The sequence below is a fragment of the Centroberyx gerrardi genome, chromosome 1, assembly GCF_048128805.1.
Source record: "Centroberyx gerrardi isolate f3 chromosome 1, fCenGer3.hap1.cur.20231027, whole genome shotgun sequence".
NCBI classification, from domain to species: Eukaryota; Metazoa; Chordata; class Actinopteri; order Beryciformes; family Berycidae; genus Centroberyx; species Centroberyx gerrardi.
In genome coordinates, this window is record NC_135997.1 from 22148377 (window position 1) to 22166135 (window position 17759).

At 41.0% G+C, this 17759-nt stretch overlaps 1 protein-coding gene across 1 annotated transcript in view; it reads left to right on the forward strand.

Moving 5' to 3' along the window:
* Nucleotides 1-17198, forward strand: part of slc7a9 (solute carrier family 7 member 9) — a 30279-nt gene extending 13081 nt beyond the window's left edge. Inside the window, exons 2-13 of the mRNA XM_071900024.2 lie at nucleotides 5092-5217; nucleotides 8113-8260; nucleotides 12613-12855; nucleotides 13198-13323; nucleotides 13444-13543; nucleotides 13651-13695; nucleotides 14154-14277; nucleotides 14584-14687; nucleotides 15009-15105; nucleotides 15479-15628; nucleotides 16365-16539; nucleotides 17103-17198. Of these exons, the coding sequence (XP_071756125.2) occupies nucleotides 5092-5217; nucleotides 8113-8260; nucleotides 12613-12855; nucleotides 13198-13323; nucleotides 13444-13543; nucleotides 13651-13695; nucleotides 14154-14277; nucleotides 14584-14687; nucleotides 15009-15105; nucleotides 15479-15628; nucleotides 16365-16539; nucleotides 17103-17164 (1500 nt within the window). The 3' untranslated portion in view covers nucleotides 17165-17198. The remainder of the gene's footprint in view (nucleotides 1-5091; nucleotides 5218-8112; nucleotides 8261-12612; nucleotides 12856-13197; nucleotides 13324-13443; nucleotides 13544-13650; nucleotides 13696-14153; nucleotides 14278-14583; nucleotides 14688-15008; nucleotides 15106-15478; nucleotides 15629-16364; nucleotides 16540-17102) is intronic.
* Nucleotides 17199-17759: the final 561 nt, after the last annotated feature.

Consider the following 17759-nt stretch of genomic DNA (forward strand, 5'->3'; position numbering starts at 1 on the left):
TACTAAAGTATATGTAACAAGAATGAGTAGAAATGCAGCAATTTGCTTCAATATCCTTTATTTTTTCTATATCTTTGCATATAGTAATTTACTTGTGAAAAATAAAAAGTTGAAACAAAAAAAACAAATTCCTGAAATTCCAGGGCTGCAATAATAACTACAAAAAACCCCATCAACAACATGTATAGTATAATCACTCATACTGTACAGTACTGTGAGGGTTCTAGTTCCCCCTCTCTTGGTAACGAGACTAAAAGCTTTCAGCTGTGTTTGGAATGATTATTATTTCATTTTATTGTAAATATTCTGCTAAGATTTTCTATATATTTCAATATGGTTACTGCAGAAATGCACAAAATTTGCCATCATTCTGTTTTGAATGTGTTTTTAACAGTTTTGAAAACAGTGTGTTAGCATTTGAAAAATGTGCTGCAAATATATAGTGTTTTGCAGGTGGTGGAGTATGAATGAGAAAAGAGTTCATGGATTTTGGAAAATGTGGTCATTGAATGCATTTTGTGTGAAAGTAATGAAAAATGATTCACAGTTTGGTCCACATAGACTTCTGTTTCGCTGACTGTGTGAAGAGTTTTGACAATGTGACATGCATGTTAGCAATCGAAAAAAACTGTAACATCTATTACAATGGCGCTGCAATCAATACTAAATAAATAATAATCCAAAATGTTTCTCATATGGGGTCAGTTTAACAATGTGTATTTTGTTGAAATGACATACAAAACTAGATTATCTACAAAGTAGGAAAATATTCATATGGTTCAAAGTGCACGGTATAATCTAAAAAAGGAATAATATAGCTACGGATGATGTCCGCAGCTATTTTACCTTCCGCTCACTGGCAGGTAAACTGGATACCTTCCCTATGGGTGCTAATCAGTGGATTTCAATCTTGACTCAGTACCCAGAATATCTTTGGCGCACTCTGCTTTCCTGGCTAAACCGCCTCCCTCTGCTCCAAGGCTGTTCAGGTTGTCCAATGGGAGCGAGGACCTCCCTCCACAGCAGTGTGCCTAGTCACAGGGAGCCAAGTTGAGGTCCCCAGAGACAAAGAGATTTTCATTTACATCAAGCATTCCTGCTCTCGTGCGTTTACCTTGGGTCAGTATTATTTGTGGGTTCATATCATTATGCCTGAGTTTGAAAATAGCTTCATTCAAGGTTCATGGAGCATCAGTGGTGGATGAAAAGGTGGTTTTAGTCGGGGTTCTGTGTAAGTGAGGAAATATTTATTTATTGAAATATTTGTTTATTTACTACTTCATTTATCAAGCAGTATACTAGCAAAGTTGTACTCAAAGCTTTTTTTTTTTTTTACATTTGAAAACATTTTGGACGGAAATTATACAGTATCTAGCTTGGTAAAACACTTGGCATGCATGTATGTATTATGTTTAAATAAGTTTTGGTTCAAGTATTCCAGCATCTTTCAACGGACACATGCAGAAGTACTGAACGCTGTCCTTTAGAGATTAGTGCTGCGGCTTCTGGTTTGTCTTACAATGTTTTATTTAGTTAATGGTATTATTGTGTTTGTACATTATAACTAATATGACACAACAGATTTAAGATGCTCAGCATCTTGTGGACTTAGAGTGGACTATCTATCTATCTATCTATCTATCTATCTATCTATCTATCTATCTATCTATCTATCTATCTATCTATCTATCTATCTATCTATCTATCCTGTTTATGTTGTACATTGTTGTATGTGTTCTGAACTATTGTTTGTCACTGCTTCACCTGGTTAAAGTTAGATGAAGTAGCCACACCTTCACGTTCTGATTTGTGTCTAGTCAGTCACCATAAAGGATGTGTTGTGGCGTTTTTAACAAGCTGAATAATCTTTATACAATGGTATTAAGACAGAATGGGACACTGTGCGATAGAAAGACAATAAACTGAAGGCAGTGATGAGGGCACTTTGACACTTCGGAAGCAGTATAGGTTTAAGACTCATCACATAAGACTGGCATGATGCTATGCAGAGGTGGTGCACACAGATGATGTGATGGAAAGAACTAGATGATTAGGGTTTATATTGCCGGCACAACAATAAACAAATTTCCTACTCTTCAAAACTCATTCTGTGTCTCTGTGCTGGTGCCAGTCTGCTAGCACAGCACTTGTCTGCAAGTATCTTTTAGTATAAGTTTATTACTTCAGAGCGTGCTTTGACACTTACTGCATGAAAAATGTCTCAAACAGGATGAGATATGAGACAACTGAAGCATGTGCCGTTGCTAATTGTCATGTTAATTCTACTGATATTTGCACATTGATTTGACTTAAAATCCCCATACAGTGGTGATTTGTAAATTGAAACGATGGTTTTCACAATGTGTTTGACTTCTCAGAATCCACTGGAGCCCTCTTAAAGTGAAAATCCACCCTAAAACAGAATTCACATATGTTGCTCCTAACATCTTAGATAATTAGGGGTCCAAGCATGATGTGCTGGAACCATATTGTCATTGTGCTGATTCTTCTTATTCCTTTTCTGTCAGAAACTATAGCAGCTACAGCAACCAAACTTACCACATAGGTTTGAAATCTATCCAGCAACAAAAACTATATCAATCAGTTGGTGGTGCTATAACAACCAACTTTATGTTTTGGTCGTAGAAAAAAATTAATTTCCCTGGATTCCTTGAGTCATGGTGAGTCCAGTGCATCAGTGTCCATTTCCACCTGACTAGATTTTCCACCATTTTGAATTTGAATTCGCTTTTTTTTTATCCCATCTTCACCAAATTTAGCTCACAGCATGTCTGGACTGCTCTGAATAAAAGTTATCAAATATTGTTTGGCCACAATTGCTAGACAAAGTTCACAAAAATGTTGTGGGTGAAGCCTATTTTACTAATAACCAATAACTAACTAGAAAGCATACTTATCCGTTTCAAATCTGGCTGCGTATCTGATCCGACCCTTCCGACACAACAGACAGAACATAAACGTACCCAGTGTAGCTGAGTCGTTACTGTAGAATAGAGCCGTACTACTCAGCAATCCTCTACCTACTTCCATGGTGTGGATCTGCCCATTCTCACCTGAGCTCACTCTTAATGATTGCTTAGGCTATATAACCCATTTCCTTTGTTTTGGCTGGCAGCAAATCTAACGACATGTGAGGGCCCTCTGTACCTGTGTCTGACTGAAGTGAGTCCATTCGTTTGTAGATTCATGTAGTTTGAATGTGATTAGATGCTTGACCAGTGTATGTTCATTATCATTAGTAAATGCTCTAATGGTCACTTTGACTATTTGCCTTGAGAGTAGGCCTACAGATTGATATTATTGTGCGTAAGTGTGCAGTGCACATGATTTATTAATTGTAGCTCTTGATTAAGGAGATGCAATTTGTATGAATCCCTAGAACCCAATTTGGAATGTTAAGTTAAGTTAAGTTTATTTTATTTGACATGGACATCACAGTAGCATTAGAATTGTAACATACATTTATGCACAAGGACCAGATGCACTGTGTTTAGTGTTTGTAGCGAAACGCTATTTTACAACACCTGTCCACAGGAGGCTTTTTAAGTTCATTAAGCAAGGAAGGAGCATGACCATGTAGGCATTTAAAAGTAAGCTTTAAGTTGGAATAGCTTATGAAGCTTTCGAAGCTGAACATATTGTGTTTCTCCAAGATGTGACAATGGTGCCACCTCATTGGTTTTTTGTCCATGATTTTTATTGTCTGGTTATATAGTGATATGATGGGTTTTATAGTTGTTTGTGAGGCTTGTGACCAGGTAGTGATACAGTATGATACGTGTGAGAATATCATGGCATGCATGTAGAGCTGGGCTGTGCTGAATGGCAGATACTTTCTGATGAGTCTGAAGCAGTTGAGATTTGATTTAACTTTTTTGCAAATATTATTCACTTGTTTATCAAATCTTAGATGTGAGTCTAAGATGATTCCTAAGTACTTGACATTGTCAACCTCACTGATGACCTCATTCTTTATTTTTACCACGAATCTTTCATTTTTGTGTCATTTGCGTATAGAAAAACAGATTGAAACAGTTTTTTTTATATTCAGTGTTAAGTGAGAGGACTCAAGCCATTGCGATACAGAATGTAAGGATTCAGTGAGCTGGTCAGCGGCCTTGCTAGATGTTCTGGCAGATGTATAAATAACCGTATCATCGGCATACATTTGGCAGCCAACCCCAGGACAACTCTCAGGTAGGTCGTTGATATACATGCTAAATAGCAATGGACCTAGAACTGACCCCTGGGGTACCCCATGCTATTGGCAATGCTGAATTCCTTTCATTGTGTAGTTGTTAAATGTAATATTTCTTTGTGGCATGGTACTTTCCTTCAGTTCATCAGTGGTAGGCGTGCCTTCCTCTTGGGTAGAGTACTAATATTCATTGAATTCTATGAGGTACCTAATTTTGTGTAATGTTATACATTGGATTAATTATTGTGTATTGTGTAATTCTTGTCTGTTCCTTTGTTTATCATTTATAGATAAAACCATAATCGCATCATAAGCTTCATCATCTTCATCTATGCAGGCACAGTGGCAATAAATGGATTAAACGGATCCAGTAGTTGTCCTCCTTGCATTCTTATCAATGTACCCATGGTGTTGCTCAAACTCCTGTGAACGAAATCCTAGAGATAGACTGGCTCTTAATACCATCAGAGTGCCAGTACTCAAATGTATTGTTGTGGGATACAGTTCACAAATATTGACTGGATTGCCCAACATCCTAGATTAAACCTTGTTGGTTTTAATGACATGAAATTATACTGCTGGTAGCAGAGGGCAGTGACCCCTGTTACAGTATTGCCATACATTGTATTCTGTAAGTAGTTAAGCCTGGAGCATATTGCTGAGCATGAAGTTTGTGAAATGTGGAATGAGGTTTGAGAAGGAGAGGGACGGACGTGAGAGAGAGAACTTGTTCAGCCATGTAAAATAACAGTATTGGAACTCAACTTGTTGTGAAACCCACCTTAATGTAACTGGTGTAAAATGTGTGTGTGTGTTCATTTCTATTGATTTGTGCATACATTTATGTATCCTTATGTACATGTGTACGTCAGCAGGGTGACATGGCTGAGGGCAGCATGAGGAAAAGGAAGGAGCCGCAGAACGGCTGCATCGACCACAGTGTGGACTCTCAGACCACAGAGGAGCAGCCTGTGAGGGCCACTGTGCTTCAGAAAGAAGTAAGGAGGAGGACATTATGTCCTGTGTGTGTGCGTATGTGCTCATGTGCCTGTGTGTGTGTGTGTGTATGTGTATGTGTCTGTCTGCCTGCCCTTTGTACGGAAGTGGGCTCCTGAGAAAGAGTCTCATTAGATGTTCACACCGTAAGATCCACAGAGGCTCTCACCATCCTTACCCCATTCCAGTAAGGGGGGCTGGGGCTGAGTACCAGGCAGTACCACAACAACCATCTCTGCACATTAACTCCACACTGATCAACTCAGCGCTGCTGTCCAGACCCCCTAAGCCACAGACACAGGGGCTGATTTGAGCAGGAATCAAAAGGGATTGCATCCTTGGATAAATAATGACTTTTTAACTCACAACTAATACCTAATAATAACTAATTTTAACTCATTCACTACTGAAGTGAACAGTTAAGATGACATGTCTTGTTAATTGAGATATCAAAGTATGGGTTTAAGAAAAAAATGGTGGGTCTCCACCAGGGTTCTCAGGGGAGATGTATTTTATGCAGTTTGGATCCCACGCTGAAAATGTTTAAGGGTCTCCACTGTAAAATCAAAATGAGCAAGAATGAAATGATACTCATCCTGAAGTTCTGACTGTGCAAATTGCTGCTTTGATTTATGATGAAAGATGATTCAGACACTCTGTTTTGGTAATGCTACCATTTTACATTTACAAAGGTGTCTACATAACATTCAACAAACTGCTTGAGTTGTAAGAGTGAAAAGAGTCTCAGCAGACAGTTTAATTGTAAACTGCAAGATTTCTGTTAATGTGTAGTAAACTGTTTGAATGCACCCTGGTTATTGAGTGACTGCCAACACAGTTGGTGGTTAAGAAAGGAATTCACAAGGTAGATTACATGCAGTGTCAGTAACGTAACATTCAGCATGCAACACCTCAGTTGAGTACCTGCACTAAGCAGGATTTTGATGGAAAAATATGTCCACAAAGTGGGGCTACAACAGAGAATTGCGTCCCATCCCCCCTCATTGACTACTGCTGTAGATCTGTCCTATTTGCCCAAAAAACATTCTTCTGGTGTTAGGTATGGACACTGGTAGGAAATATTCTCCGCCCATAGGAAGTGATGAATCGAAACCTAAGAGTGAAATTTTGAAATCAAAATAAAACAAACAGTTACTGTTATTTCCCAGTTATTTATGAATTGTTTCAGTCTGTCATTGAGTACATGTGATGAAGGAAACCCATATTTTTCATACTTCATATTTCATACCAGAGTGATGCTTTGCCTTTTTTGTTTCTTTTTCCATTCTTTTTTTTTAATTGTATTCACATTCGTTACCACTGCTATGTCTGTGTGTGTGTGTGTGTGTGTGTCTGTGTCTGTCTGTTCATTGTATGTACTGCACTCCTGTGAAGTGGGTGGGTGGGGTGACGTGATAAGGGAATATATGTTAATATATGTTAATATTGCATACAGATCACATGTGTACTGTTTGCATGTATGCATATGTGATGGAGGTGAATGTAGAACGAATTTGGGATAATTTGTAGGACATAATTTTGCTTTTAATTGTAAAACTTTATTGTTGACTCAGGATAATGAAAACTCACAATAAAAAATATTGAAGAGGAAAGCAGAGAGGGAGACAGAGTATAGGGAATTTACAGAAGAGAAAATTCAGTCAGGGTGCGATCTTAGGCCAGTAGGGGCACATGTGGGGTTCCTTAGCCACACGAGTATCTGGGCACAACAGAACACTGTTAATGATAAGCTATTGGCGATGTACCTTGCACTCTTGGGTCCATTTTGTTGTTTTGTTGGTGCTATTTTTCGTATTCCTCATAATTAACGTACCTAGACGATGTGATGTCGCATGGAGATGTTTTCAGCACAGCTACAATAGAGTTTGATAGCAGAAGAATTTTCCAGAATGCAATGCAGCCACAAGACATCTTGTGTTTTGAGTAAGGGGCGCGACTCACTTTTTCCTGACTAGAAAAAGTCAAGAAATCTCTATCACTGTCCCTATTGTTCTCTCCACCTTCACGCTTGTTCTCTGGGGGTTGTCGAAAGGCATTCTGGGAATCACTAACTGAAGTAGAAGTAGACGAGGCTGACAGGGAAAGTGGGTACGCCAAAAAAGTAAATTGTAACACTTCGTCACAAAATAACTCCTGGAATGTTTTGAACATCATAAATTAATGGCTGATTTATAATTTTGCCTCATTGTCACTATAGCTACGCCGTAGTTTCATTGTGTTGCCGCCATAGCCTGCAGAGGCTGCTGCCGTTGCTTACGTGCACCTCTCCAAAAATGTAACTGTGCGTAGGACGACGCAAGACCACAAGAACTATGATTGGCCCACTTTGTATTTCCTCCTACTTGTATCCGGTTAATGTCCGCTGATAGTGAAGACAACATGGAGCAGATGGAAGAGAGACTAGCTGAGGAAGTTTGCAAATATGTTCATTTGTACGACACCTCATTCCCAGATTATAAAGATTACCAAATGTCACTGAATTTGTGGCGACAAATATCCCAGAACATTTCAGAGAATGTAAACACTACTACTTCTGTTGTTATTGCGTCTGTGGTAACAAAGCATGACACTGCCATCTAGCGTTCCGGTGGTGTACGCACAGAATCGCCAACGCAGAGCTATAAATGCTTGAACAGCCATAGACAACTTCAACGCAGAACTATAAATCAGCCTTAACAGTGTAAGAGTATCTGAGGGTGGATTTCTTCTTTAAACAGTGGCCAGCTGAAGTGGACTGAAGATAAGATACAAGAACGTTTAAATGTAACCATCAAAATAACATCTGTACCCTTCACCTTTCTTTCTGTTTGTATGTATTGTTTGTGTGTGTGTGTGTGTGTGTGTGTGTGTGTGTGTGTGTGTGTGTGTATGTGTAGGTAGGTCTAGTGAGTGGCATCTCTCTGATCGTGGGGACTATGATTGGCTCAGGGATCTTCATTTCTCCTAAGGCTGTTCTGTTGTACACAGGGGCTGTGGGACCCTGCCTGCTCGTCTGGGCTGCCTGCGGGGTGCTGGCCACTCTGGGTGAGGAGGGCAACCAAACCAACAACAAACCTTGTGCAAATACACGTACACGTTAATCCACACACATTCTGAAACAATTCTGACCTTCAAGTAAATAAGCTTGTTGATCAGCTTATTTCTGTGGTAAAATCAGAATCACATTAATCACATTAATCACAAAGTGCAATAAATATACAGGAATTTCTGTTGGTGACATTGGTGTGGAGATTTAACCAATGACGACTAAAAAAGTCTCACAATATATACTGATAGAACATGGTATAAGAACAATAGGGCCCATAGTGTATAAATGCACATACGTATAAATATAGTCATAAACAGCTCACACACATTAAAGCATCAACCTAAGTTCTTTGATCAACTTGCTGTTGTGTAATGAGAAGATTGGTAGCAGTTTCACCCAAAGTAGCTTCGCATCATGCCAAAAGTGTTAGTATATGCGCTATAGTGAAGATACTGGACACTCAGAGGTGAAACTCCTATAAGAGTTCAGTAAATTGACCAATTTTTTTGTCAAAATGTTGGAGTATTTTTTGTATGTGAAGACAAGTCTCTCACACACTCACACACACACACACACACACACACACACACACACACACACACACACACCTGCTATGCCTTGACGCAGTGCTAGATATCCTGGAAGGCTGGGTTGACACTAACCCCAAGAGGTGCGTGCTATACTTGGCATTCACTATTGGCTGGGGCAGCATGAAACCACAACTATGGAAGGTTGAGGATGCCTGGTCTTGGTCAGTCACTAAGACAAATGGTGAGAAATATTGTGGGCCTGGTGGGCTACTACAGACAGTTCATCCCAAAACTTTGCTGATATTGCAGCACTGTCGCATGCTTTCACCCACAATGGGCAACCCCGCCCTGGGCAGTGGACCAATGGGGCAGAGAAGGCCTTCAACACTCTTCGTCAGTCGCTGTGTGCTGAATTCATTGCTCATGGCTCCTGACTTCCAGCATCCCTTTGTGCTACAGATGACGCCTCAGTGACAGGATTAGGGCCGTACTGTCCAAGGTCAGGAGTGGAGAGGAAGATCTGGTCATCAGCTGTAAGTTAATGAAACATAAAGATAATTATGTTGAAAAAGGGCCATGTCAATGCTGAGTTATTACCTTCTCAGCAGAAAATTCACCCTGGTCACAGACCATGCCCCCCTTAAAGGGATGTGCATGAACAAAGTAATATAAAAATGAGTAACCCAGTGGTTTTTAGAAGTGCAAGGATTCAAATTCAAGGTGGAGCACTGAGCAGGGAGGGACCAATGATGTGCGGATGCTCCGTCAAAAAAACCTCTGGACTGTTGTACCTCCGGACTGTTGCTCCCTGTCCCACCAAGGAGCTGGGGGATGTGTGGAGCACCCAGGCTGCCAAGACCCTCCACATGGGACATGGAGAGACTTCATCAACTTGAACAAACACCATTCAAAGAACGATGGAGAATAGGTGAGGTCATTGACAAGCAGTGCTATGGGTGGGACTGGGTCCTGTCCATTAGCATACGCCAGTGTGCCACTCATTACATAGCGGCAAGGGTAGAGAAAACCACTTAAATGGAGGGCAATCTGTCAGCCGGTGGCAACAAACATGTCAATGTTGGCACACTTGACAACTGAGTAAATGAACGACAATGGACGATAGCACAAAAGCCTGGTTGTAGGTGCCCTAGGAGACGTCCCTTGAATGAATCGGAACACATTTCCATAATTGCCAGCATGGAGAACAGTTACAGTTTTGTGAAACCCTGTAAGACATTTATCAATTCTCTGTTTTATGCATCTCTATTGCTCACCATGTTCAGGCTCCATGTGTGTTTTTGTTTGATTGCTCCGTGTCCTTGCTGTTCTTACCGAGCCTTCAGAGAGGCACAACCGGCATGTGCCATTTTTAAATGGAGTGGAAACCACGGCCACCTGAGCAAAAAGCAGTGCACTGGGATACCTTTATGGAGTGGACCCTCTCACTCACAGCAACTACTCATCTGCGAATAACAGACCTGCTCATCATTACCCTGAAGTCGTGTCAGTCTCTCCTCAGCCCAGAGAGAGTGTGGAACCCCAGAGTGAAGACCTGTACGGGAGGGACCAGATGGTGAAAGGCCACAAGTTCCTTGTGTTATTGGATGAAAATAATGGCTGACCATGAAGCTAACCAGAACTTTTTTTAAGGGTGTTGCTGGTGGATGAATTTGGACTTGAACCCATGGCCGTGGAGTGACTGTGAACTGGACCAGACACTGGCTTAACCTTTCCCTCTCTCTCTCTTGTTCCCTCAGCATGTCTGACTCCCCTCCTTCTGTGTGTCTCATAGGAGGAAACTGCCTAACCATGAAGTAGTGCTGACCTTGGTCCAGGAAGAATTCAAATAAAATGTTTGCTCTCTCCTCCCTTTGCCCACACATTTAAATAAAGCCTCCTTAGTTGAACTCTCCAACCATGTCTCTGGTGCTCTGTTCTCCTGGTGCAACAGGCCAGGGGCTTGTCTCACGCAGCAAGTTAAACATAGTCAGGGTATCTTTACGATAGCTGGCTTCATAAAACCCAGATCCCAATCCCAGATAACTGGATAACTATCCATTGGATAACCTCCAAAGCGGGTTAGCTGTGCAGTCTGAGTTGCCATGGTGATCAGCCCTGCTATAAAGTGAGTCACAGTCGAGAGACAGAAAAGCCAGGGTTAAGCCCAAAGTTAGGCTTTGCTCATAACAGTGCTACTAAGAAACTGACCTGGAAAACCTACAGTCATCCCAATGTTATACCCGGCTTTCTCTGTTTTACCTTTGTTTTGGTCGTACTGTTATCTCTGTGTTCGCTGCTATTTTTTCCAAAACAAACATAGGAACGCCTGTGATTGGCTAAATGGATGGTGACAAATCCGTCCGTCCAGAAAAAGGTTGAACTTTCTGTCTATCAAAACGAATGGAAATCTGACAGAGACGGACACGTCATCAGCCCTGTCCGGACAATGGACAGCTCTCATTGAAAATTAATTGAAATGAACGGAGACCGACAGATACAACGGATCAGTGTGGCCGCCTTACTGTACTTCTGCCTTGCTCACCATGTTGACGTTTCAAAAAGGCCCAACAGACAGAAATCTATCTGTCGATAATTCAGTTTTCTGATGGATCAGTGTGGCCACTGCCTAACCGACTAAACTCGATTCGTGAGACAGGACCCAGGCCTCGCATATGAATGCATTTCCAAAGAACGCCCCCCCACCACCACCAACACGCAAACGCACACTTGCATAGATGCACATTACCTCTCTAAGCACACATACCATATTACATCATCATATTGACATTTGTGAGAATTGTTGAACTCCATGGGATGACTTTACTCAAAAGCAAATTGTACTATTTACTATTTACTATATAGTTTAGTAAAACTCTATTTAGATAGGACCACAGGTTAGGGAGTCCATCTAGTACTTGAAAGATTGCTTGTTGTATCCCGCCGACAGTATCCAATGCTGCTGTAGTGCTCTAGAGCAAGGGTATCTAAACCCATGTATAAGTGTTAAACTAGATATAATTTGACAAGCCAATGTCACAGCAAGTACAAAGAACCTGACACAATAAACTGTCAACAAGATTTTATAGTTTCGTCATGCATCAGAACTGTAGAATTTAGCAATGTGTTCTAGTTGTGGAGTCAATCTGTTTTTGTGTTCAACAACAATACAGATGTATTGTGAAATTCAGCCTCGCTCAGTCATATTGCTGTAAGAGGTTTTCTCGAATGGAAAAATGCCAAGAATTTCACAATGCAAAGCTGGTCTTTAGGATCTCTTTTAAAAAATACTGGGTTAGTGTGTTAAATCACACGAGATTAAGAAACTGGGGACATAGTGTCAAGTCATATTAAATTTAATTATGAAGCACCTTTAACAGAACAGGTTTTATCACAAAGTGCTTTACTGTGTGTGTGTGTGTGTGTGTGTGTGCTGCTGTGTAATATCCTCAGAGCTGTCATATACACACACACACACACACACACACACACACACACACACACACACAAGAATAAATGACTGTAAGAAGAGCACTAATGGAAGGGAAAGAAAGGGGAAAGGAATTGTTGTCTGTTGAGGTAGATTGCTACAAAATAAATTGGACTGTACAAAATAAATTGGTCTTCAATTGGACTTAAATTTTGAGTGTCTGGTCCTGTGACAGGAAAGAAGTTTGGCGGAGAGAAAGGAATGTTACCCAGTAGGAGAAGGCTCCCATTCTTCCAAGAGATTTACCAGGAGACAAGATGGGAGTTCTTTCTATCTGCTTGTTCTAGTTTTCTGTGTGTGTGTGTGTGTGTTTGTATGTATGGCTTCACAGGGGCGCTGTGCTATGCTGAGCTTGGCACCATGATCACCAAATCGGGGGGAGAGTATCCGTATCTAATGGAGGCGTTTGGCTCCATTTTAGCCTACCTGTACTCCTGGACCACTGTCATGGTGCTGAAGCCCTCCTCCTTCGCCATCATCACTCTCAGCTTTGCAGAATACGCCTCCACACCTTTCTACCCCGGCTGCACTCCTCCTGTTGTGGTTACCAAGTGTCTGTCAGCAGCAGCTATATGTGAGTTGTAATTTTGTGCTTATCAGTCAATAGTAGAAGATTATCATTGTCATTGTGGAAGTTCTCAATCATGTATCTATCCTGCATTAGTACTGCACTGGCAGCTGAAACATTTTCCTTTTCAGATATAAAAGGAACTGGATAGGCATTCTGTCAAATCAAAAAATGTACTTGTCAATCACCTGGTTGCCAGATAATCAATGTGTTCTCTGATTGGTGAAAGGATAGCACAGAAAGTACATACAGTGGGACTGCTAGGATGTTTAATCCTGTATATTGGGAATACATAGGAATATAGGAATGTCTCATATTGTTACTGTCGATCTCCTTGTGTCTTCTCAGTGTTGATCGTCATAGTCAACTGTTCCAGTGTCAAGCTGGCAAACTACGTCCAGATTTTTTTCACTGTAGCCAAACTTCTCATCATTCTTGTCATAGTGGGAGCTGGCATTGTTCTGTTGGCACAAGGTGGGCCTTCTTGTATTATCCATGGCCAGTGATAGACAACACTGTCTTTTCAAATGTTGACCTTTTATGAACCAGTTGATTGCATCATTGCTTTATGGACTGTTGTATGTTTGTGTCCAGGAAACACAGAGACTCTGTCGAATGCCTTTGAGGGGTCATCAACTTCTGTTGGAGCAATTGGACTTGCCTTTTACAATGGCCTTTGGGCTTATGATGGATGGTAAAACAGTATTTCTTTCTTTCTTTGTTTTATGGCTTTTTATATGGCAATACGTTGGTTTCCAAGCCAAATGGCACATCTGGTAAATGTGTCCCTTGTTTTTTAAGGAATCAGCTGAATTTCATCACAGAGGAGCTGAAAGATCCATACAGGTGAGACAAACTAAACTGATTTAGTTTGTCACTTGTAAGAAGTCCATATCCAAATATTATCTACAAACTTCTAAGTAAACATTTAAACTTTTTTCCTATACTAGTAGCTATACTAGTGAAGGGCATTATTCCTCTTTAAAGAGCTTACACTACTTTGCAGAATTGGCAAAACAGTTTGAAATTCCGTGTCATGCTAAAGGGCACTTTGGCAGTGTTAGTGGTTACTGTAGATGTAATACCATCCACCAAACAGGCAGCTGGAATGTGAGCTGGAATACCTCCTAATGGAGATACCCTGGATTAACCTACAGCCTTTTATAGCTTAGTCAGCCACCTCTAGACCAACCTCCCTCTTAAATGTATGAATTCAGACACAACAAAGTTGTTGCAGAGCATATTTCATGTTTCATGTTCAACAATTTTCTCACTTAAATTGATTTGTTGGCTATTTGTGTCAGGAACCTGCCACTGGCCATCCTCATCGGGATCCCTTTGGTGTCTGTGTGCTATGTGTTGGTCAACGTTGCTTACTTCACTGTTATGACGACCACTGAACTGCTGATGTCTCCAGCTGTTGCCGTGGTAAGGAGGATTGGAGGTTGCCGAAGTAATAGAGCACCAGAGAGCCATTAGCCATCATGGAGCATGTTAAAATTTCCTTGGTAACCACCTTGGTAACACTGTACTGTTGAATTCAATGTAAATACATAATGGGAACTGGCTAATGAGAGGCAACACCCTAAATGTTTCCATGTCCTTACATATATGTATGTATATATGTGTGAATTTATTCTGTTTCTGTTTAGAGAATACTAGATGGGTAAAAACTCAATATTCATTTACTCTGCTCCCTTGTCTTTTCTGAAGGATTTGTTTGTGCCCCCTTAGACTTTTGGAGACAGAGTGCTTTACCCTGTGTCTTGGGTCATTCCTCTCTTTGTCGTCTTCTCCACATTTGGCTCTGCCAATGGGAGCTGCTTCACTGCTGGCAGGTAAAAACAACAGTGACAGTATAGATCAAAATCAGGAGCCAAAGACAGAATTTTCCTGTGTGTGTCAGTGAGAGAGAGAGAGAGAGAGAGAGAAGCAAAAAAGAGATTGAAAGTGTGTGTGAGACAAAAAGAGAGTACAGGGGAGTGAATATTTGTGTGTGTGTGTGTGTGTGTGTGTGTGTGTGTGTGTGTGTGTGTGTTAGAGATGGAAAGAGCTAGAGAGACAGAAAGAGAGAGAGAAGAGAGAAATCGTCAATATTGCTTTGACGGCCCAGTCAGTACATAAAAAAACAAAACATTTGTATTCGTCTGTCCTCGCAGACTGACCTATGTGGCTGGCAGGGAGGGCCACATGGTGAAAATCTTGTCCTACATCAGTCTGAAGCGCTGCACCCCATCCCCTGCTCTCATATTCAACGTGAGTCCTGCATATTTAACAAGCTCATCCGTATACTCTTCAATTTGGTCTGACGGGTCCATTTTTATTCCAGCATTACCATCTCATTACTCATGTTCCATGAAAGAAAGAGCTAATTCTGTTTTGAATGTCCATAAAGTATGAGTTCGCTGCAGGAAGTTTGCACGGTCATTTACTGTATGTGTTGAGCAAGTTTTGTGACCCTTGAAAGGTGTTAAAATCTTATTGTGTAATTTCAACAATACATGGACATAAATGATCATATCACATGCCAGATAAGATAAATAAACGCCCATTGTGCTGTTTTTTTTGCAAGATATTTTCAACTTCTAATTCACCAGTATCTGCTTTCTACTATTGTTTTATGTTTCAGGGAATTTTGGCTATTTTCTACATCATCCCAGCGGATATCAACACCCTCATTAACTACTTCAGCTTTGCCCAGTGGTTGTTCTATGGTCTGACGGCCCTGGCTCTCATCGTCATGCGCTTCACCAGGAAGGAGCTCCACAGACCAGTGAAGGTGAGGTGATAGAGGAGACAGTTTTCCGACTACAAAGAGCAAGAGCAGTGTTCATTTTGGAGTTTTTTGTTCAATTTTAGCCTGTAAAATCTCTTGACATTTTGTCTAATGTTGTGTCACACCCCTTTCAGTCATATTTTTGTCTTATCTCTCTTGAAATATCTTTATTGGCTGCACATGACCTACAATACAAGCAGTTCCAACAGTTTTTTTTTTTTAAAATGGTTGTGCATGAGGGAGGGATGTTCATTCAGTGTGAGAGCTGGGGTGAAGCAAAGGGAGGCAAGGGAGATGGTAAGAAATGAAAAATATGCTTTCACATTCTCTGAGGAGGTGGGTGTACTGTAACTCCATCATCTTTGTACTGTAAAATTCAATAATTAGGTGAGTATATGCTATACCTAGAGAAAGAGATGGGAATATACCATGAGCTCCATAAGTTTTTGGACTATGGCACATTGTTTGTTTTGACTGAGACATGATTTTAATAGTCATTGTGTTATCTGATATCCCATACAATCATATGTGTCCCTGTCAATATACAGCCCACTATATCAGTGGGTAGAAGTCAAATTGTAGAAGTCCACCCACCCTGCATCTATCAGGCATTAATACTGCAGGATTTTCCAAGCAGCTTCTCCTGGGGAAGTGATGACAGAGCAGCAGCACAGGGAAAAAGGAGCAAGTGGCATCTACTTCTGCACAGCACCCTGTGTAACTGTGTGTTTGCCCCAAGGTCCCGATCGTCGTAGCAGGCCTAATGGTGCTAGTGTCCTGCTACTTGGTCCTGGCCCCCATCATTGATAAGCCAGAGTTGGAGTACCTCTACTGCACCATCTTCATCCTCAGCGGACTCATCCTCTACTACCCTTTTGTCCACCGCAAGTTCAGCTGGACACGCACATTCATGAGTAAGTCCTTAAATGTTAATCCTCTGTGACAACAGCAGACCTGGGAAGATAGTGTTAAAGTAAGTGCTGCAGTAGTAGAAGAGTTGAGTATACTGCTGAGGTGAGGTGATGATACTGTAACCTTCCTCTATATTTCATTGCTTATTACACTTATGCTTATTACAATAGAGGGGTATAATCAAACAACTGCCCAAGAAAATAGGTGGGTACGCCATATAACGCCATATGAACTTGTCTACACCTTTAGGTGTGTGGTTCACACTGAAAAATAAAGTATGTCCTGGTGGCTCAGTGGTCTAAGGCTCGTACCATGTAAATACAACATCCTGGGTTCAAATCAGGCCCAAGACCTTTGTCATCCCCCTCTCTCTCCCCATCATTCCTGTCTCTCTCTCTACTTTAAATTGTGAAATAAAGGCAAAAATGGCCAAACAAATTCTATTAAAAGTATCAAGTGGATTAATGAACTGCAGTTTCATGATATACTTTGATTGCACTGACATCATGGTGAATGGACCCCAACCGTGCTGCTGATGTGACCTTTGACCTCTGCTCCCCTGTAGGGCCCATCACCATGCATCTCCAGCTGCTGATGGAAGTGGTTCCTCCTGAGAAAACAGAATGAGAATGGAGGGAGTTGACAGCCGGGACAAAGTTCCACTGGAACACTGTGCTTTGAAACATCTTGAGCCTGGTTTTACAAAACTATGGGTTGGGAACTTGGTACCCAGAGTGGGTCACAGCTCGCTTCTGTTGGGTCGCAACATGACAACAGTAGAAGTGCATATACTTTTTTCATGAACCTGTGTGCCAAGATGAGATGAGAAATTTCTTGTTTGAGTCCAGGGCAGAAAAAACATTAAGATCCCTGGTTGTAGAGTGCTACAGGGATGCCTCTCCTGTAATCAAAATGAATGTATATTTAAAATGAAGGCATGGCAGAGCTGGATTGCCAGCCATTTTCCTTTGCTTGCTTGAAGTTGCACCGTTCCTTTATCTTTTATGGGGTGATATTTTTGCTGTCATCCAGTCTGTAGGTAGTTTTAAAAGCTTAATATTTCTAAAATACATGTAAAGCTATATAATACATGCATAATATTCACCTGTCTCATACTGCTGGTCCTTGTATTAAAAGCTCAGATTTGTGGGCAATTTATAATTCCATTGAGATGTCATCACTGTATGCCAATATGTCTTCCAATCATTCTTGTTAATACTGT